Source organism: Meriones unguiculatus, chromosome 5 (genome assembly GCF_030254825.1).
Source record: "Meriones unguiculatus strain TT.TT164.6M chromosome 5, Bangor_MerUng_6.1, whole genome shotgun sequence".
In the NCBI taxonomy this organism is placed as follows: domain Eukaryota; kingdom Metazoa; phylum Chordata; class Mammalia; order Rodentia; family Muridae; genus Meriones; species Meriones unguiculatus.
Window position 1 is genome coordinate 29,228,960 of NC_083353.1, and position 22,562 is coordinate 29,251,521.

At 41.2% G+C, this 22,562-nt stretch overlaps 1 protein-coding gene across 6 annotated transcripts in view; it reads left to right on the top strand.

Moving 5' to 3' along the window:
- Mctp1 (multiple C2 and transmembrane domain containing 1) overlaps positions 1-22,562 on the top strand; it is a 564,452-nt gene that overhangs the window by 483,548 nt on the left and 58,342 nt on the right. For 5 of the 6 annotated variants that reach the window (XM_060383587.1, XM_060383590.1, XM_060383588.1 and 2 more), the window contains one exon: positions 5,270-5,323. In XM_060383587.1, coding sequence (XP_060239570.1) covers positions 5,270-5,323 — 54 coding nt within the window. Of the gene's footprint in view, positions 1-5,269; positions 5,324-12,435; positions 12,881-22,562 lie in introns of those variants that run through there. The other variant, XM_060383591.1, reaches the window with a different exon arrangement.

Sequence of the window (22,562 nt, forward strand, 5' to 3'; positions counted from 1 at the left end):
GTTGGTCTTACACGTGCCATTGCTACCTGCCAGCCCCTGGTGATTTTAATAGTGGAGTTAAGTGAGCCCGCTGCTTTCTGGCCTTTCTCTGTGTGCTTCAGCACTACCTCAGCCCCTGCTCTTGATCATTGCTGGAGTAACTCTCATGTGCTTTCATTCACACTGCCAGGATCCTTAACAATTCAGCCAGATGAAACTTTCTTTTCTTGCAATTTATAAATTGTTCCACTCCATTTGGCTACAAGAAAGCTTACACTGTTTAAAGAACTCTCAACTATTTAAGACATATAGATGCTATAGATACAACTTGGTTCCCTTTTGAAAATATTTTTTTTTTACAAACAGCCACAGATTAAATTTTATATGCTAATGACAAATGTTCAGCAAATATTGAATATGGAGGAGGAAATATTATCCCTTTAAAAATAACGGTATCTACTTGTGCTTTGTCTGTAACATAACTGGCACACCATGTTTGAGGTTGCCTGTGTGTTCTGAAATGTCATCTTTATTAGTCTTACATTCAAGGAAGAGTACCAAGAATCAGTTCTCTCCAGACCCTCCTCCAGTGTGTGACATACAAGCCTGTGACAGGCGATGTTACAGAAGGTCGTGGCACTTTTGACTGCTCGCATTACATCTTTCTGATTTCCCTCGTGCCCTTCCTTTGTTTGATTAATACTACTTGCTTTCAAGCAAGGTATCAGAAAGCATAATTTGGAAAAAGGAATTCTAGAACCTATCTTAGAGACTCCTCTTTAAGAAAAAAGGGAAAATTCAACCTAGTGAATGTATCTTTTCTAACAAATGTGTTTATTTTTTCTCAATCTTTTGCCTTTTTCCCCTAGAGGAAATTTTCTTTCTTTCTCTCTCTCTCTCTCTCTTCAACTTACGTGTGGAGTGGTGGTTAAATTATTGCTGACAAATTTTGGACTACTGGGTTTTGGATACTAATAAAAGAACTACATAACACTTGCTTTTCTTTGAAGAGGACAGAGATGGAATTGAAGTCAATGACTCTTGTTTTCTATTCATTTTCCTCAGTTAAGTGTTAAAACTACAGCACTGTTTAAATAGCAGGAGTTGTTTGAGGCCTCTGGGAAAGCTGCAGTTTTTTGCAGTCGTTAAATGAACTTCAGTAGTACCCCGTTTGTTGGTTGGTTGGTTGGTTGGTTGGTTGGTTGGTTGGTTGGTTGGTTTAGCTCATCTTGAAGTTTCTGTGCTCATTACTTTAGCTGGAGTGTGCCTTACAGCCCAGCCCAGCTCATAAGCTCTACACAGCCTCAGAGCTGTACATTTCGCTGAGTCATTAATGCCTGAAGATCAGCCATGAATCCATCATCAACTTAAAATCTTTATCTACACCTCTACTATGCCCAATGTGTGTTTTTTAGTGTCAGTGACAACATAAAACAGAATTTTACTTGGTTCAGAATACAGAAAAAAGTATAATTTAATTTCCAAAGTTCATGTTAAAGATACAGTTGACATTTTGTTTTTAGTATTAGCTAACATTTTTGAGAACTTATTTTGGTACAGGAATTGTGCTAGAACCTTACATACATAACCTCACTGGGTCCTTAATCCACACTGTGGGATAGAGTAGATATTACCACTGTTTTCCACAGTATTTTAAGCGTCACCTGAACATGTCTGAGACACATTCTGGAGTGATATATAGAAATCAATAGAAAGCCATAATCCATCTTATAAATATCGAGTGCAAATGCCAGTGGTGTAACATTCAAAAGGCAGCAGAGAAGGGAAGGCCTTGGTAGCACAGAGCACAGAGGCTTCTCACAACACGACACCCTTCTGCCAAAAGTGGGAGCGAATGGTTGTTTAGGGGAGATCTGGCTGCACATTTGTAGAGTAATTGGATGTAGCCAATTACCCACATGGGCAGGGGAATAACAGTTTGAGTTTTACAGAAGAAGGGCCCAATTCTGTAGACCTCTTTGAGTCATTCTTTTTTTTTAAATTAATTTATTTTTAACTAATTACAGAGTTAATAAAATGTAACTAATAATACAAAAAATTAAATTAAATTAAATTAAAAAAAGAGACAGAGGAAAAAAAAGAAGTTAAAAAGCAAAAAATCAAGTAATCCAATTTAAAAATGTGGTACAGAGCTAAACAGAATTCTCAATAGAGGAATAGCAAATCGCAGAGTCATTCTTGAACACAGTAGCATTGGTAAAAATGTATAAGCTAGCTTGTTTTAGAGTTCAGTCATATTTTGAAATTTTAGAAGTTAATTTGATAGAGAATCCTGGATCTTTACAATTAGACGCAGTTGGGTGCCATCTCCAAGCAACTCTTTGAAAGCTTGTTGATCATTTGCCTTTATTCATCACTGCATAGACCCAAATCTTTCCAAGGGAGCTAGGTCAGCTCTGTGAAGGAAAAGGTAGATGCTATACCACCAAGTTAGTCCAGTCATTTGAAAACCCAGAGCCAGGCGCAGTGACGCTCACGCGTAATCTCAGTACTCGAGAGGTGAGACGGGAGAGGTGACAGACAGAGAACACAAAAACCAGCAAAGGGGTATGACAGCCAGGTGATCGATTCGTCTGTTTACCCAACCAGAAATATTTCTTGAACAACTACTATGTAGTTTGCAATATGCGAACCATAGTCGGTCACATTTGCCTTCTGGGAGGGAGGGGTGGTGACCAGTGCATTGGGGTAAGCACAGGAGTCATTGCTTCTGGCGCTTGAGTACCGAATATTGCGCGACTAAGCAGCCACTCTAGACCCGACAGTACATTTTAATCGTTACTAGCTTCGAAATTGTGTGACTTTATTTTCTTCTCATATTTTATATGACTCTGCATGGCCAACTTTAGCAAAAGAAAAAGAAAAAATATTTAAATCTAAAGTTTTTATTTGTGTTATAAAGTCATTTTTAAAAACTCTCATGAGGGTCAGTGACTTCTTTTGATGAAACCTAATCTGTATCACAAATAATCCAGTTTGAATGTCCTACCATGCATCACCACAATCGTCATCATCGTGTCCGTATTTGTAATGTGAATGCTTTAGGCTGGAGAAAACTAAAAGTCTACATGAAGGCTTATCTGATAACTCCTACTTGGGCTCTACAGGGTTGATGTGAACGCACATGGAGTCTCTCTGGGTTTACTCATCTTTGTCTTCACACTTTGCCTATGCTGTGGGCCAGGGCTCTATGACACTTACTTATGAGCTGTCTGAGTTAAAAGAGGATAAGGAATGCAGATTCACTGTGGAGACTGGGCTGGCCCCATGCCCCCAGCAGTGGTCCTTCTCAACAAGCAATGGTGCCCTGCTGGGTCCTTCTGAGGTGCTCACTGTTCAAGAGGAAGGCCACAAATCCTACTTTTTAACAAGAGATGTGAAGTATAACTTTAAAGAGGAACAGTTCTGTGGGTTTCCAGATGTGTTTGGTTATACTTTGGTTCATGAGAACTGGAAATTTGTGTGTGGGTTATTCATTAAGGTGAATAAGGCTTCTAGCAGACTTGAGGAAATAACTGGCAAAACTGACATAGATCTCAGTTCACAGAGTTCAGCAGCACAGTCCTATTTCACTCAAACCTATTTCTGTTTGTATCAAAAAGTCATTCAAAAGAACTTGGTGCTGACATCATCAAAAGCTTGGTGAGCGAGGTTTCAAAGTACTGTGTTGATAACTGTGTTTAAGGTAGTTCTATTTAGAGATATTCAGCCTCTGTTAGAAAAAAAGGCAGCATAAGAATTAGAAATGATAGAGAATATACATTCCATATAATTTAGTCCTCTGAGGCTTACCTGAAAAATATCTCCAAGGAGTTTTCTATTTTTGGTTTCTACAGAGTACACACACATGTGCGTGTTATTGTAGGTAAAATATTTATTTAAAATGTGAAATTCAGCTTTGTTTGTTTGTTAAATCAGAGACTCACTCTGTAACCCAGGCTGGCCTGGAAATCACTGTGTCGCCTTACAGCCCCCAAACCTTCCACAGGCCATCTGCCTCATGAAGCCACATTATCATGCCCACCATTATATATTGTCCAAAGGAAATAAGAATTGTCAAATCCAAAATAAATCACCTCCCCAGCAGCCTTACCAGGCCACAGAAGATGACAATGCAGCCACTCCTGATGAGATCTGATAGACTAAGATCAGAAAGAAGGAGAGGAGAACCTCCCCTATCAGTGGACTTGGGGAGGGGCATTCTTGAAGGGGCATGCATGGGTGGGAGGGTGGGATCAGGAGGGGATGAGGAAGGGGGTTATGGGGGGATAGAAAGTGAATAAAGTGTAATTAATAAAATAAAAATAAAAGATCTATGAGGAATACAATGAGGGGTTATATGATTCTTTGTTTTCTTGTGTCTGCTTAAATAAAGATAAGGCCATTTAAAAAAAAAAAAAGTATGACTATTGGGGCCAGAGAGATGTCTCAGAGGCCAAGAGCACTGACTGTTTTTCCAGAGAACCCAGATTTGGTTCCCAGCACCTACGAGGCAGCTCAAAACCATCTACAACTCCAGTTCCAGAGGATCTGAAGTCCTCCTCTTGCCTCCAAGGGCATCAGGCATACAGTAGATAAACATATATGCAGCCAAACATCCAAACACAATAAAATAAAAATATTTATGAAAGTATGCGTACTTACCAATGTAAGTTATATTTATTATTTATACTTAGTTACTAATTTTAATATATATTCATGATTTTTGCATAAAAATCACAAAAAAAATTAAAGGGAATATTTCAGGTCAAATCAAAAAGTAGGATTCAGAGCAAATCAATCAAAACTTGATTTTATACATAGGAATTAAAATTCAAGCCATTAAAGACATTCATTGTTAGTTTTATGCCACAGACCACCAGTGTGAATCAATTAACAGAGATAAGTTTTTATCTTATAGTTGGGCAAAAAGAAAATGAGAAACGGAAGAGCTGTTTCATGCTTCGTTATCCAGCTCTGCGTTTAAAATGCCTGATTGGAACAGGCAGCAGCAGAGCTAGAGAGGAGATTCATGATTTCGAGCAACCAGCAGATGCATGTTAGTTTACCAAACATTTCACAGGAATAGGCTTGTCCTCCCCGAGCTCCTGTTCCCTGGCGTTAGTCAATTAAAGGCTGAGCACTTTCATCATCTTTGTCTCTAGAAGCTGCTGCTCTCAGAGCATGTGTTTCAAATGTTAATAAAGTTTTCACTTCCAAAGGGTTCAAAATGACAGAACAAAATTCTCTCCTCTAAGAGCAGAAAAACAACGTGTGTTTCTGTCTGCAGGTAGTGGAGGACATGCTAGAGGACGAGGAGGAAGAAGATGACAAAGATGACAAGGTAATTATCTTTCCCAGCGCTGGGTACCTGGGGCTGGGAGATGCAGACATGACACTGTTTTCACAGACTGTTAGAAAAAGGAGTTGAAGTGTTTTGAGTCCAGAAAATTGGACAGTGCTGTTTATCATCCTAACAATGCCACTGCGTGCAGCAAAGAGGAAGAGACGGCCATAAATCCTCTCTGCTTTTGTCCAGAGCTGGGTCAAATATTTTTCTGCCAGGAGAAAAAAAAATCAGCTTGTCTGGAACATGATAGCTATTGTGAAGATAACAGCAGTGACAACTGTTTTTGAAGGGCAAAAATTTGTACTATCTTGAATGTTACAAATCAGCCTATGGTTTAAGGAGAAGGAGGCGAGTGTGAAAAAATAGTAGCCTGCATGAGTTGGGCACAGGTAATGTCATCTATAATTTTCGAAGAATTGCTCAGCAAAGGAATATGTGTATGACGTTCTGGGGGGGCGCATTTAAACAGCCTTGGGCTCGCTGCCCTTGCCAAGATCTGTAATGGTCTATGCCTCCACCACCAGGAAAGACCTTCGGAGAGACTTGCCTTTCGTTTGCTAGTCGGCTGGGAATGGGGACCACATAAAAAGCAATGAATTTCTAGTTTTTGGGTTGGTGGCTCCTTGGGGAGAGGGAAGAAGTAGCAGACCTGCATCACCACAGCAGTGGTTGGGGTTAGGAGAACAGCTCTTTCCAGCAAACGGGATAGGAACTCTTGACACTGGGATCACTGGGCATTTGTAGACTTAAAGCTTGATAGAGCTTAAGATGAGACCAGGAGGCAGGGGAGAAAATATAAACTCCTTCCACATTATTTGGTATGCAAACCGGTTTGATCTCCACCCAAAACTGAGTACTGTTACGGTAAAGCAAGGATGTTTTTGAAGGAAGAAAACAGTATGTCTCAATCTATGCCCTTGACCTTTGAGTCCAGAAAAAACGTACAGTTTTACTCTAGTATAAGAATTTGTTTTGGAAGCAAGCATTGGAAATGTCAAAAGGGAAAAAAGTCACACTGAATGCTTCACCTCACAAATGATCTTTGTTTCCTGACTAATATTCGATGCTTGCAGTACAATGAAACAAATATGCTATCTCCCTCCTTCTCATGCTCTTCAAATGCCTTTAAATTGATAGAGCTTTTATGTGAAATTTTTCTCCTGTACTTCAGTCATTAGCATCATGATCAAAAACAAGCTACCAAAATCTCTTGTCTGCAAACACACACACACACACACACACACACATACACACACATTTTTAAAGTTAAATCATACGAACACACACCCCTGGCAATAAATGGTCTGATTTATTAAGGTCAGTTGTAGAGCTGTGGAGAGCCTGTACTTTAACTCAATATGCCAGCTCTGAATCATCACTTCTCTGCTGATAAAGACTGAGCTGCCATCCATTTATGGCCATTCCCTCTTGCTTGTTGCTGCTTTGTTGTTAAAGCCACTATAAAGACCCGTCCCAGCAGCAGGCGTTTCCCTAGAAATGCTAATAGATAGAAACCTCGGTGAAGTCACCTACTTCACGCCTCTCTGCTGGAAGTCAACCTATGTCTTGTTGGCCAGTTTGTTGGTATTGTTGTCTCTCCCTTTTCTTGTTCATTTTTAATAAAGAAGATCTTAGGGGTAGGCAACAAATAGACATCCCAGGTTAAGCAGCTCAACAAAACACAGATGTCGATTGAACACATCTGGGTGGAAGTACCAACTCTCAAGAGCTGTATATATGTGAACTAGAGGTTGCTGTCTGAAATTGACACCCTGGTTCTAACACATTTTCAGATCTAGTTACCAAAGTAGACTGAGTGTGAGGGCTTCAATTACTGTGTGAGTTCAGCTGGATTTTTCTGTAGCTGAGATGGGCAAGAAGAGTGCTTTCACTGTGAGCTGTAGTTCATAACCCAGCCCTTTATTTGACTAATGCATAATGGTAAGGTCCTTTCCCTTTTTGACCATATGGAAATTGATAACATGAACATAGTCTCTGAACCTGAAAGAAAATCTCAAGTGTAGTAATTTGCAACAGACTTTTAAGCTCTCTTAGACAAGGCATCTTGAAATATAAAGCCTTTGTTATGAGAAAAGAAGACATAAGAAGGATTCTACAAGCATCCATGAGCCAGATACCGTCCCTTGGCTTTGACAGAGCACACATTGTCTTAGCGATCCTTGCGTCTGAGTGGGAGAAGAGTCATTTCCTATTTTAAACTTTTCGTTGTTTCCTCCATTTAAAGTTTGTGCGTAGAGTCACGCATAATGGAATTTCATGAGAAAGCAAATGTGGTTTTCACTGTGCGAACAGCTACTGACCTCTAACTCTCATTATCTCTGTTTTCTCATGTGGTACAATAGTGGGTCAGGTCAGTGGGTCCTCTTATAGGATAAAAGTAAAGAAGATTAATAAATGTGCCAAAGCCTCACTTTAATTGAACCTGAAGCATATGTTGCAAGTATGTAAAATATGTCCCAGATGTTTCACCAGGGCCAGTGTCTTGCTCTCCCTGATTACCACAAGGCAGCTATTAGTCCTATAACCTTTGGACTTGGGGGTAAATGGGGTATTGCATGGCACAGAGCGTGAGCACCTGTTTCCCATCCAGCAGAGACCCCTGGCAGGCTTTGCCTAAGCCCAGGCACATGTTTTCACTTAGTGGACTGCTGGGTGATTATGAAAAGTGTCTTTCTTTAGAGCAGCGCTGATGTTAGTCACCCACAGTGAAAGGGCAAGTCGCTGGCTACCTGACAAAAATCCTGTGGGCACACGCCGTAGTCCTTCGTTCCGTCGAGTGTGTAGGACCACAATTACACATGTAGAAAAGACGTAGGTAGAAGAAGTTGAAGTCCAGGAAGATACATTGTGTGAAGTGACGTGTAATTACTTCACAGCATAGTCTCTCATGTCACAGCTTTGCGGCGGCTTTTCTGTAGTGTCGGCTCTCGTACCTGGTAAGATATTGGTAAAAGCTCGATTGTAGTGAGTCTGGAGGACCAAGTTTTGAAGCTTTCACAGATCATGGCCTTTTAAATTTTTGTTGTTGTTGTACTCGCTTTTCGTTAAAAAGTTCATCCTTATTCAGCTGAGAGTTATGGTCATGGACTTACCCTTCGTTCTAAAACCAATTGTACACATTTGCTCAAATCTAAAGTTAACTGGCCTCTCTCTTAACGCAATTCCTGGGTTTTCACACATGCGGAAAACATTGCTTTTATATGGTGATCCTTGCATGTGATTCACTGCCTTCTAATATTTTCACTTACCTGCATAGTGTCAGAACATGGCTAAGCTGTGCTGGGGACAGCATTATTTTCTGAATTAGCCATGAGACATCCTAGAGTTCTTTTTTCAGTAGATCATTTTTCAACCCTCAACCGCAAAGCTCCAATCTGATATGTTTTTTAAAGCAACACCAATGCTTTCTCTAATAGACTATAAGCAAAATAAAGTTTAACTAAATTCCCTAGGCGGTGTTATCACCAAGCGTATAATAGTGTTCACACCACATCATATACAATCAAACAGTGGCCAATCTGCATAACCTAGACATCTAATTAACTGAGGTCAATCCTCTTTTGTACTTTAAAAAGTTCCAGCATGCTTCCCACAGAGCACCCTCACTGCTAATAAGATCCAGCTGCAGTATTGGGAAGCAGAAGTCAGAATGCTGGGTTCCCGCAGGAAAAGCATGAATTCAAATGCATTACATTCTAGTAATGTTTATTGATAAAAGATATGAAAGCGTTCAGGCATTTATGCTTACACAGCTTCTCCTTTCTTCAGCTGTTATGTCAAGGTTACTTGTTTCCAGATAGCTAGATGCAATGAATGAAACATATTTGAGTTACTTCAAAATATACAGATTGTTGCTTTAATTCTTGAAATCTTTATCTTCTGGTTTGATTTTCCAACCCAAACATGTGTATGCTGTACCCAAGATTCATGCATCTCTGCATCACAAACCGGCAGTGAGGAAGGAAAGAAAGAGATAGTTCTAAGTGATATGAGAAAAGATTTTAATCTGACAAAATTGCATTTCCAGTTACATTCAGTGAAATAACTGCATGGTGGGGAAACCAATCGAGGCTGTAGAGAAAAGCAGAATGAGAGGGGATACATTTTATTCCTTTATTCATTTCCTTTGTCTGTTTAACAAAGTACCACAAACTTAAAAGCATAAAACAAGTTGCTGTTGTGTTCAGTAGATCAGAAATCCAGGCATAGATAACTGGGTTCTCTGATCACAGTCTGACTCCTAGGGACCAGACAGACTGAGTTATCATCTGCAGGATTTAGGAAACAATCCAGTTCTTAATAGCTGTAGAACTGAAATCCTCCCTTTCTTGTTTCTTCTTTCTGTTCCTACTGACCCAGCTGTCTTTAAATGCATCAGTGGAAAATCTCCCTTGGTTTCCCCACCCTCCAGACCTATTTAAGGGCTCAGGTGGTTATAACAGGTCCACCAAAGATAATTTCCTGGTTTTCTGTTTGGTTGGTTGGTTTTGGTTTGGTTTGTCGGGGAGGGGGGTTTGTTTGAGGGGTTTGGGGTTTTGTTTGTTTTGGATTTTTGAGACAGTGTTTCTCTGTGTGGCCTAGTTTGTCCTATACTCACTTTGTAGACCAGACTGGCCTCAAACTCAGCAATCCACCTGCCTCTGCCTCCCTTAGTGTTGGGATTACAGGCCTGTGCCACCACAGCCAGCTAATTTCCATGACAAAGAAAACTCTATCATGAAATGTGACTTAATCATGGCAATAACTATTTCATCATCCTCTTAAACCATCCCCCCTCCCCCAACACACACACACACACACACACACACACACACACACACACACAGGCACGCAAGAAGCAGGGATTAAAGTTCATATAGAGACGAGGAGGAAACAACTGTGGCTTCAGTCTTAGACTTTCAACTGTGGCAGCTGTGTAGACCTGCCATGGTCTATAGTAAAAGTAGAACAATCTTTGTGTTCTCTACGTCTCCTGCCAGAGTGGCTGCCGCCGTCATACAATAATAAACGAGGGGAACTATCAGTCTAGACAGCCTAGACCGGCTCTTGCAAAGATTAGAGGGATATAAAATATTACAGAATATGTATTCATAGTAAAAGAGGGCACAGTATGTCCTACTTGCTGGTTACCAAATTCTGTTTAAGAGGTGATTGGGCAGGTAGAAGGCTTCTTTCTCGTGGGCCACTTCCTCCTCCTTCTCTTCTCCATCCAAGAAGGTAAGAATAAAAATGGCAAAATGTAGGGAAGGCTCCTTTGGTCTTTGAGGGGAATCTTGGGACTATCACCCCACTGGGCTGATGGCCTCAAATCCTTAAGTTTCTACTTCATCTAGAACCATAATGACATTAACGCTTGAGGACAACTAAGAAATAATCTAGTTCAATCACCTTGTTTCACAATCCTAATACTAGGGACCTAGGCCATAGCTCTGGTATAGTGCTTACCTCGTGTGCAAAAGTTTCCAGGCTTAACTCCAGCATTACGAAACAATTAAGACTAACGAGAAAAACTGGACTCAGCCAAGCATAAATGAGTGGCACCAGTGATACAGAAAGAAAATAGTGGAGTCAGCATTTACTCACGCACAGGCTGTTGTTTCATTCCCGCGCTGGCATTCTCTCCTGCTTGACAACCAGGCTTTCTCGGGGGCGAGACAGGATTAAAGTCCCATTGCAGACTACCTAGAGTCCATCCCTTATACGAACGTCGGACAATGAGGGGCATACCACCACAGCTTGAGGCTATCTGGTTTGGGATTTCGTCTTCATGCTGTATAACCAGCTCTTTCCCTCTGAACCGGCACAGGTGTGGGGGGGGTGAGGGGCAGAGTACACCGACAAAACATGTGTATTGTGTCTTAATCCCTGAAAACTACGTATATGTTGTACTACATAGCAAAAGGGGACCATTATGACAGATGGCTGCTGATCTCTGTACCTTAAAGTAGAGAGGTTATCGTGGTGTATTTACATGGACCCCGTATAATCCCAAGTACCCTTAAAAGCAGAAGAGGCCAGCAGAGCAATTGGTGGGTTGCAGCAACTTAGACAGCTGTGGCCAAGCTCAAGGCTCAAGGCCTTCACAGCAAGAAGAAAAAGCTGCTGAAACAGCTGGAGCATCTGAGGGCGGAGGTCCCCCAGCTGTGAGACAGGTGGCATGGCATCCAAGCACTCCTAAAGCCAAGCTGTCTGCCTGCCTCTGTTCTCAGCCCCTGAGCAGACTTGAAAGCCTCAGTGTATTTCACAGGGGCAAGAAGTACAAGCTCTGGATCTATAGCTAAACATAGTATGCTACTGTGGGGCAGGGTGGGGCAGCAGGAGACTGTGGTCCAACAAACACCTGGACAGAACCAAGCGCTTCCCACTGGGAAATCAGTGGCCAAGCCCTGAGCATTGAATCAATAACTGACCGTGGCAGAGTGGCACCCCTGTGGCTGCCGTTCCAAGTGGAAAAGGAAACCAGGAGCCAAGAAAATGTAGGCAGTCTTAGAAGCGGCAGTGAGGAAGTAAAGGGACCTCTCCCCTCCCCCCTCCCCCCACCTCCAGAGCCTTACCCACATCTTAATTTTTGCCCCATGACAGTCATTTTGGACTTTTGCACTACAGAACTGTAAGGCAACAAATTTGTTTTCAGCTACTAAGTTATGATAATACATTATGGCAGCTAGTACAGCTACCTCCAACTGTTTTCTCTACTTCAGTAAGAATGCTATATTGTAAAGCAGCAAATGCAAGTCTCTAGTTTTTCTTTATTGACTTGGTCAATGAGACCATTCAGTTCCTCATTCAATATGGAAATGAGAAAGAGAATATAAAAGACACCATTTTTAACCAAATTGCCTTGAGTTTTATTTCAGAAAAAAATTCCCAGATGACAGTGAGTTATTATATGTATGTGTGTACACACACACACACACACACACACAAACACACACACTACTGCATGCTCCCTGCATGCTTAGGACTTTAGAGAATAAACTGGCAAACGAATAACAAATTTTTAAATTTTGTCTTTATTTTTGAGAATTTCATACATGTATACCCACAGCTCAATCATTCCTCTCCATTTCCATCCATATTTTCAGAACATCCTCTTCCCAACTTGATGCCTGCTTTTTTGTGACCCACTGAGAACAGTCGGTGCTGCTCATATGCGCATGAGTGTGGAGCATGGGAAGACACCGGGGACCGCATCCTCTGAAAATGACAATGACCCCAGCAGCCACCCAAACTGCTACCAGCTCCCTTTATTTTCTAACACGATTTCCCTCCTAAAAGTCATCCCATCCCTATAGTAATTTCTCCTAGAGCAGTGGGCAATACATGTTTAGGTAACAAGTCCCTTGAGAATATTAAGAATATTCTCTAGAAAAGAAAAAAAAAAACATGAGAGAAACATCACATCTTTTTTTTTTAAAGATGGAAATAGTATTGTTTTACAGAAACTGTAAAATTTTCTCATAGAACTCAGTGGCTGGCTCTTTGATCAACTCCCCCTGAGGGGAAACAGCCTTCCCAGGCCATAAAGACTATACAGCTAGTTCTGATGAGACCTGATAGGCTAGGGTCAGATGGAAGGGGAGGAGGACCTCCCCTTTCAGTGGACTAGGGGAGGGGCATGGGAGGAGAGAGGGAGGGAGGGCAGGATTGGGAAGGGATGAGGGAGGGGACTCCAGCTGGGATACAAAGTGAGTAAATTATAATAAATTTAAAAATAAATTCTCATAGAGATCTGTCTCCTGTTCTCACCAAGGTCCTCTTAACATTAGTGTCTATTACTTAGATACATAAGGAAATGCAAGTTTTAAAGTAAAATTATATTTAATTATATTCAGCTCAGGTTACCACCAAAAGTCTGTTGCTTCTTGTGGTTCTCTTGCCATACATAGCATTCACTTTGTGGTCTTTTCAGGTTTCTGACAGTAAGTTCTAGGAACATTGCTTTGACAAAAGAAAATAATGACAAACAAATGGGAGCTGCAGGGTGTTAGTCTGTGGAAATTAAGGACAGTTAGACTTCCTGGAATTTGCAAAAATGCAATGGAATTCATATTGTGTTCCATGTTGTAACCCTCTGAAAGGAATCGTCACTGTTTCATTACTTCTTGAAAGGATTGGGTGGGTGGGGTTAGGTCGTGGGAGGTGGAAATGGCCACCCAGTAGCTCCCTAGTGATCTCAGTGCTGGGCTCTCATGTGTGAACATGTTGGCGCCTCCTTGTCCAGGTTTGCTGATGCACCTCCCCAGAACTGTGGTATGTACATAGTTATCTGCCCATGACGTTTCATCCTAGAGTGGCAAGTGTCAGGTAGGTTAGAAGAAATAAAGTGAAAATTTTGCCTAAAAAAATTGGTAAGAATACCCATGCAGTAAACCATGAACGGAGCTCTTTCCAGTCTGTGATAGTTAGATTTCTTCTGCCTCAGAAAAGCAGAGCTTTCATTTGAAGGCCAATCAAATACTTTAAGGCAGGTCCTTGGGAAAGCTAGCTAACTTCTGTATTGCAGCAATGAACTTCCTCTTCCACTCCTATTTCTTGACAAAAAATTTCTCAAAATAGCAGTGTGTCAGCCCTGGCTCTCAGAAGGTTGACAATGTACAGAGACACAGACAGGATTTTTTGGGATTGCTGGCAGAGTCGTTGACACAGGCTGACACCACTGCATGCTGAGACGAGAAGAGCGTCTCCTCACCAGAGCACAGAACCAGATGTGTTGCCAAGCTCGCAGATGCTCTGACTGAGCCCACGGTGCCAAGGATTTTATTCTGCCTCAAAGTTTGTTTGGCAAAGAAATTCTCTACCTCATTAAAGACATTGACACTGCACATTCTAAAAAGAGTAAGAATTCTTCCTTGATGGTAAGAATGAGCCCTTAGCAGTTACCTATACAAGTACCTATACAAATCCAGACATCCATCACCATGGCAACGTTCAAAAGGAACTATCGATGATATGTGAACTATTCATCGGTACTGAGGCCATTTGATGAGGTCATAACTTTTCAGAAATGAACAGCTGCACCAAAATGTTTTAGTGAAGTCTAAGTTGTTTTCTTTGGGAATAGGGTTAATACATTAAAAAAAAAAAAAAGAGTCCATTATTGGTCTCTGTTGGTGTACTTTTTAAAAAATTCTTTATTTATGTTTTTTTTTATCTTTTTCTCCCTATTCCATCCCAGTCCCTTCTAACACCCCAACACCAGGTAGGAGAGAGAAACGATTAATGATTAGTGGGAGAGGCTGCCCAGTTCTCTTAGCTGCTTCCTGCTGGTCGGGGTTGTCTGGTTCCTTGAAGCCAGTCCAGTCCTCATTTCAGGAGATCTCCAACTTCTTGTATCACAACAGCAACCAGGAGCAGCAAGGGGGAAGCAGGAGCAGCCTAGTTCTTTCTCTGAGCTTCCCCACTCTCTGGGCTCTGGCATTTATTCTCTCTCCAGAGTCCTCAGATTTAAACTATCTGCAGCTGGCAAAGAGCTCCTCTCAGAGCCCGCATGAGGCAAATAGTCTGCTGCTGTGGACCATCTGAATCAGTCCCACACCTGGGACCATAACGAAAACATGTTTCTATCCACAGAAGGTCTCTTTCTCAAGCATCCCCAAAGCTAGGTAAAAGCCTAGTCTCTACAGATTGACTTGCCTGGCACTGGTGATGTGTCTCAGCTGCTGGAGTGCTTGCCTAATGTGTCGGAAGCTGCGGATTTGCTCTTCGGCACCTCACACAGAATTAATAAAATTAAAACAATAAAAAAGAAGCTATCATGGTGGCATAAGTCTGTAATCTCAGAAGTTCATAAGAGTCAGGAAGATTTGAGGATCAAGGTCACCCTCAGCTACATAGTATGCTCAGAGTCACCCTGTGCTACAGAAGACCTATCTGCAAAAAACAGGGACTTGCTGTGTTGTTGTTTTGTTTGTTTGTTTGGAGACAGGGTTTCCTTGTGTAGCCCTGGCTATCCTGGAACTCTCTTAACTCACAAAGGTCCACCGTCCTCTGCCTCCTGACTGTTGGGATTATAGGTGCATTCCACCACGCCTGGCAGTGACTTGCTTTTCTATGAAGGGAATGATAGTTACCGTTCAATAAGTTTTCAGAGTAGGTATTGGAGCCAGTCCAGGTGAGGCTCCCGTGCACTCACTGACCAGAACTCAGCTGTACAAAAGCTTCACTGTGAGCTTTGTGGTCCATAGCTCCATGATTAATAGCAAACCAATAAATATGAAAATTTAATGGTTCTAGTTTTTTTCCAGAAATTGGCCAACTTAAGCTAGAGTCAGAGTAAACAAAGATACATGATATATGGCCGTGCGTAAGTGGGTGTTGTTTTAGATGCTCATCAAGAAACTATTAGAGAGACCTTAGCGGTCGTGGTGGTGTCTTGTGTATTTCTGCATTCAGTAGCAGCTCTGACAGATTGCGCCATGATTGCACTCTGTGTTCCTATGCACTGATGTCAGCTTGGCTGCACTCGCAACTCTTGGCCCTGCCACCTTTATTTTTGTTTTATAATAAAGCTAGGACTCACAAGATGAATGCTACTGGATTTTGCCAGAGTCAGGAATAAAGATAGCAAGAAGCCAGCCCAGATGGACAGGTGGTGGACAGGTGATGGACAGGCTTTGGGCATGTGGTAGACAGGTGGGGGACAGTGGTTGAGAGGTGGCTTTGAGTATAAGAAATAACCTTGCTTTCATAAGCCTCTAAGTCTAGTGAGGTTTTTGTTGCAGGGTCTTAGTCTCTGCGCAGCAGACCCCGCATCTCCTCCCATGCCATTCTATGTCAGTCCATGACTTCATTCTACAATGCGTGCATATATGCATGTTCTATTGAGGAGCATGGATGTGTGCTGGTGTGCAGGTGGAGGAAAACGTTGATGCTACTTTTCTGCCTCAATCACTCTCCGCTTTACTTGCTGAGGTAGTGTCTCCCGGTGACCCTGGAGCTCACCCATTCTGCCTCCTCTAGTTAGATAGCTGGACCCGGAGAGCACCTCTGCTGGAATTTCAGCAGGCACCAGGCCTGCCTGGCTTTTATGTGAGTTCTGGGGATGCAGACTGTGGTCTTCATGTTTGGACAGCAAGCGGTTTGTATACTGAGCCATTTCCTCAACCCCACAACAAGGAATTCAAGGAAGGAAAGAAGGAAGGAAGGAAGGAATTCAAGGAAGGAAGAAAGAAAGAGAAAGTCTCAGAAAGGAAGTTAAATATTTTTTCCTCCTAAATACATAAACCAAACTTTTTCTTTTACCAACCCTCTAAATGCAACTTCAGATAAAGATTGAACTATGTGTGTATGGAGAGTGTGGGGGATAATGTATATAATACAATAAGGAAAATGTCACAGTAAAATTACAAGCAATGGTGGTGAGGAAAAAGTAGAGGGTAACTGCCTCCTCATAATTGTTAGCAAGTGCTCCACAAAACGGTAGTGTTTATTTATGTCTCAAAGATCCACTCAAGTGTACAAGAAGGTGTCGCATATAAAAATTAAGGTCTATATAGGATAACAAAAATAAATTCAGGAAGGAAGGCAGAGGAGATGACACTAAAAATGTACATTTCAGATTCTGGAAGCCTTACTTATCATCTATGGAGTCTGAAAGCTATCTTTCAAGTAATTCTCCTCAAAGACAATTTTATGTTTGTTTATTACAGTTTACTTACTTTGTATCTCCACTGTAGCCCCCTCCCTCATCTCCTCCTCGCCCCACCCTCCCTCCCTCTTCTGCCCCTATGCCCTTTCCCTAGTCCCCTGATAGGGGAGGACCTCCTCCCCTTCTATCTGACCCTAGCCTATCAGGTCTCATCAAGGCTGGCTGCATCATTTTCCTCTGTGGCCAGGCAAGGCTGCCTCAAAGACAATTTTAAAGTTGAATTTTTTGTGATTAAATTTATGCTTTAAAAAGAGATCTGTGGGGCCTTGAGAGATGGCTCTGTGGTTAAGAACACTATCTGCAATTCCAGAGGACCTGGGTTCAATTCCCAGCATCTGCCTGACAGATCACAACTGTCTGTAACTCCAGTTCCGTGGGATTTGACACCTTCACACTGATGCACATAAAATAAAACAAAATTTTTAAAAAGAGAGAGATCCGTGTACCCATTAATCTGCCCAACAAGGAGGAAGGAAGAATTCTGTTGCAGAGACTACTTAGACCTAACAGCACTGTATTAGTCCAAATAACCAGAAGTAAGGAAAGGCTTTTGTATGTTTTCATCAAATAAATAGAAAGTGTTCAAGATGATATAAAGTCTGAGTATTACAAACCCATTAATGCACAATGTCTAAAGACACTATAATATCACCCTTTACACTATGAAGATATACAGTCAATCAGCCATAGCAGTACGGACCTGTAAATGCACTAAAAAGGCTGAAGCAGGAGAATGAGACAAGATTGGGGCCACTTTCAGTCACATAGTAAATTCTGGGCCAGACTAAGACCCTGTCTCAAACAAGCAAACAAAGATGTGAACATGCATGGCAACTATAAGGTTAAATATGCCCAACAATTTAATAAATAGTTGATAAAATATATTCACGTAGCATAGTATGGAAGACAATAAAAAATTAACAGCAAGTAAAAAGTGCTCATGACTATAAAAAAAAGAGCTTTGGCAAAGGTCAGGGAATAGAATAAGATGGAAATGAACTGAAGTAAAGAAATGTGCTAGGAATTTAAAATAGCTCTGATAAGAAATAGAGCCATCTTCAACTTAAGCAGTAATGATGACAGGATAGAAAGGAACCAATTTGAAAAACATGGAAAATCCTGGTGGGCCATCTTGAAACCAGGCCACTTGGTGTCCATTTTGCATGGCCACAGCCAATTTTGCTCAGCAAAAATGGGGGAAACATTCCATGTGGCTGCCAGGCCGTGCTCCCTTGGGCCTGGGTCTTGGTATCACTTGGAAAAGTGATGGCAACAGAACCGTGCTAGGTGTTTGTCCTTCCCCATATACTTTCAACACGGCACAATCCAGCGTGGAATAAGAAGGGTAAACGTAAAATGGAGTGAAATGCTTCTTTATTGCCTCAGAAGTAGAGTAAGAGGAAAAAGCATAGAGCAGCCGTGGCTATTCTGGTTGTGTAAGGCCCACCGGTGCGTCGTGACCCTGGAAGGACAAGCAGCAACTGAGCAGTCATCCTGTGTCTGTCCCACAGTAGGAAGGGGAAAACCTGCTTACAGGGTTTAAAGACTTGTCTGCCCACTTCCAAACCCCATGTTCTATGACCTCGGCAACATACTTCCAACCATACTGACCTCGTGTTTTCTCTCATTCAGTGGGACAGGCAGGCTCACCAGGAAGTTCCTGCAAACCCACCACTCCTAAGGCCTGTGGCCGCAGCTATAGCAACTCAGCCTTCAGGGTTGCTCTGCCACATTCCAGCAGTGGATGCTGGCTTCTTATGCTGTAACAGCTTTCCTGTGAGAGGGGCAAGTTAAAACTCAGTGCTTCGTAGACACTGACTGAGACCTAGACGGGAAGTCCCAGCACATTACTCGGCCGTATTCAAGAAGCGGGAAGTCCAATTCTGTCTCTACTTTTAAACATTTTAAGTTAGTATTTGAAAAGCCATACATACAGCTGTCTGATACTACCTCTCCCTCTTCCCCCATGTCCTCCATCCCATCTTTCTCCCGACGTCAAGTCCTAGCTTTCTCATTGTCACTAATAACCTCCCCGCCCAATTAGTGCAGCCCACGTGCACTTGGGTGTGCAGAAGGTCAAGCCAGTAAAAATTCCAGCATGGCTGGGGTAAGAGCCACTCACGAGCTACTCGTGAGCATCAGATCTTGATGGCTGCTGAGAAAGGGAGAGTTCCTGTGCTCCGGAGACATGGCTGCTGCCAGGTTGCCCAATGTGACCTCTTGATAACAAAAATAAATGTCATATTACATAAGGACCTATGAGATGGGAGAGATTATACAAGCATCTTTGGAAAATAAAATCAACCATAATTTTCAAGTGGCAAAAGAGTCTAATCGACATCCTACAGCATTGAGAAAAGGGGAACCTGTTTCCTACTTGGAGACTCATTATCAAGAAGGAGTGTAGGTGTTCTCCAAAGTGCAACAAACAGCAACCTTCAAACAAGCATGCCTCCTCAACTTCATCACCCCACATGTTTAGATTTTGGATTGGGTTTACAGGAAGAGACTAGGAACTTCAGGAACTCTGGATTTCCTCTTCTCCACGGAAGTACCGAAGGGTGATCTAGCCTGTAGACAGGCTCTCACCCTTGTCTGAGCTCTGGCTGAGCTCTCCCTCACAGTTAGTTGGTAGTTAGGAATTAGGAAAGAGTTACAAAGCATCTTTTACAGGTCTGCTGTGTAAATCTTAAGCAGGCACAGCCCTCTGCTGATAAAGAAGGAGGATTTCCAGTGTGCTGTGTCCTGGAATCCAGGATTTACCTACCAGGATTGGCTGCCAAAAATAAATGCCAAGTGAGAAAAGGAGATTGCAGGATACTTTTTTTCTTATATATATATAAAAAAAAAAAAGTAGCTTCTGCTTTTTAGGAAAAAAAATGTAATTTTGGGCTGGCGAGATGGATCTGTAGGTAAAAGCATGTGTCACCAAACCTGATGACTGACTGTAGTCCCTGAGACCCACACGGTAGCAGTAAAAACTGATTTCATCAAGTGTCTTCTGCCCAAGCACACAGTAATTATTTGAATTCCTTTTACAAAGAAATACAAAATAAATTTGAAACTGTCATCAGTTTAAATCTGGCATTTTACTAATTTGTTCAAGAACTTTCCTCAAAGAATTTAAAAGATTACAATACTTTTTATGAATCTTTTGCTGTCAGAACAATATACAGCTCTACCAAGGCCCCTTTAAATGCCATTCAGTACCAGTAGGTGCTGTTTTTACTGGCATTTAAGGACTGTTGGAGTTCCTATTTTCTTGCTGTAGTGAGGCAGCATCGTGTTGATGTTCAAACAAACATTTTACACGTTACGGGCATAATTGCCTATGTTGGTTCTGGTGTCTCAGCCAAGTATTATAATCAGCGGTGATTTGGAAATGAGAATATAGTATCTGTACTCTTTCTGTTCCACACTTGAATATTTTGGAGATACAAAAGGCAATATGATAAACAATTATACAGGTGGAACAGTCTGATAATGTAAGATTTTACTGATTATTCATGCCCCAAGTAAACACCCTGGATTAGGTTTGCTTGTCACAGCCTCAGGGCCTGGGGTAGTTAAAAACAAAACAAAACAAAACAAAAAAAAAAAGACCCTTTTTACATCTAGCTAACCTCAAAGTCAAATCATTTGTGACTCAAGGTCTTTAGGTTTTCTACTTGGTTATTTCTTTCTACTCTAATGGAGCATATTAGAGAAAATGTGTCAGCTTTTGAACCATGTAATACCAAATCAGATCAGAATTTATGCACAATTATGTCGCTGGAAATCTAGTAGTGCAGGCTGGCTTATCTCTAGATAACACATGGAAAATAAACTTCCACAACTGACAGATTTACTTGATTTCTTTTCAAGATAAGTTATTTGTAAGCAGCCAAGCTAAAGAATGTAACTGGATTAGTTCTCATATCACTTTTTAAAACTTCAATAGTAAAATGTTTAACTTTTTTCCTCCCCCACGCTTTTGCCAAAGTTTCTTGGTAATGAATGCAAAAAGAGATTTTTGCACCAACTGTATTTATTAGAACTAAAACCTTTAAGGAAACAAAATTTACATAAAATGTGAAAATAGCATTCACTGGTAGTTAATGGCATTTAAGTAGCACAGGTTATGTGGTAGTTTCCCTGGGAATGATATTAGCCTGCCTGAAAAGCATTCATTTGTGTTTTCCTTTTATAATCAGAAAAATCAAAGCCCATCTCTAATCTGAAGTCTTCTTGAGACCAATTAAAATAATTTCAGATAACTTTGTACTGTAAATGTGCTTTTTAAGTGTTTTAGACTTAGGATGTCTTAGTGATGTTGTAACCCCTTTTAATGCTACTATTTATATAACTACCATGTGTATAGTATTAAACCTTTAATGTACTGTATTAGCTGTCATTTGAAATTAAGTGCAGGCATGTTTTTTGCTGGCCTTCAGTTTCTGCTACATTAAATGTTAAATACTGACATACACTAAAAGGGTGGGTAGCATTTCCAAGTGAAAGCTAACTTCTAAATCTGGTGAGATTGAGTTTGGGTTTCCATATGAAAGAGATCACAAAATTAGAAGCTTAGGAGTTTGCACACCTTGTACTGAAAACTCTACTTGATGGCTTTTCACAAGGAATTAGTGGAACATTTGAAAAATAGGCTTTCTCTGGAGAGGATTCATAGTTCTATCAAAATTTCTGCCTGCTTTATGTGGCTTTCAAGTGTTGTCTCTACACAAACATTAGAAATGTGATCATAACTAAGTACTATAATACATATGATACATTATAGTAAACATTTAATTACACATTTAATCATTTTATAAATGGGCAGATAGTAGTGATTTGGGCTTCACTGTCTTGTGATAATTCCAACTACCTTGTTGTGTGCTTGCTCATACTCAGCAAAAGAAAAATGTGTTTCAAATGGTCTTCACTTTGCCATTATATTTCAACATTTGTACGGCTCTTGTAAGTACAATTGTACCCGCCATTGCTAGGAGGTAAAACCTGCAGCATTCTAGTCTCTATAACCTTCATTCTTATCCCACTTCATGAGTACACATTGTTCCCCAATGTCTATGTCATGTCGAGTTCTTAAGAGGGACTACAGTTCCAAGTAGGAATAGGTTTTAGAATTGAAGAAAATGGCCTCTGTTCCTAGCATGTTGAGTTCAAAATGTCACCAGGCCATCAAATTGAGTATGCTTACGGATGTTAGAAATAGGAATCTGGAGTTAAAAGAACAGGTTATAGACAGGGGTTAAGTTTGGAAAATAACCTTTAAAAAAAAAAGTAATTACTCAAACAGAGGATGTTGAGAGTAAAAGGAAGAGGGCCAGGACAGGTGTGTGGGGAGTGCCTCTATGAAGGCACCAAGGGAGGATAATGGAACATACTGTAGAAGGAAGATTTCAGAATGATATGAGAAGAATAAGAAAGACCGCCTGGCATGGAAATCAAGAGCTTTGAGAAATTTCACTGCAATTAGGCATGGTCAGGTAGGATGAGCACTGAGGAAAAAAAAATGTCCTGAGCACTGGCAGTAAGATTGCCTGTGGCCCAAAGTGCTTGTTT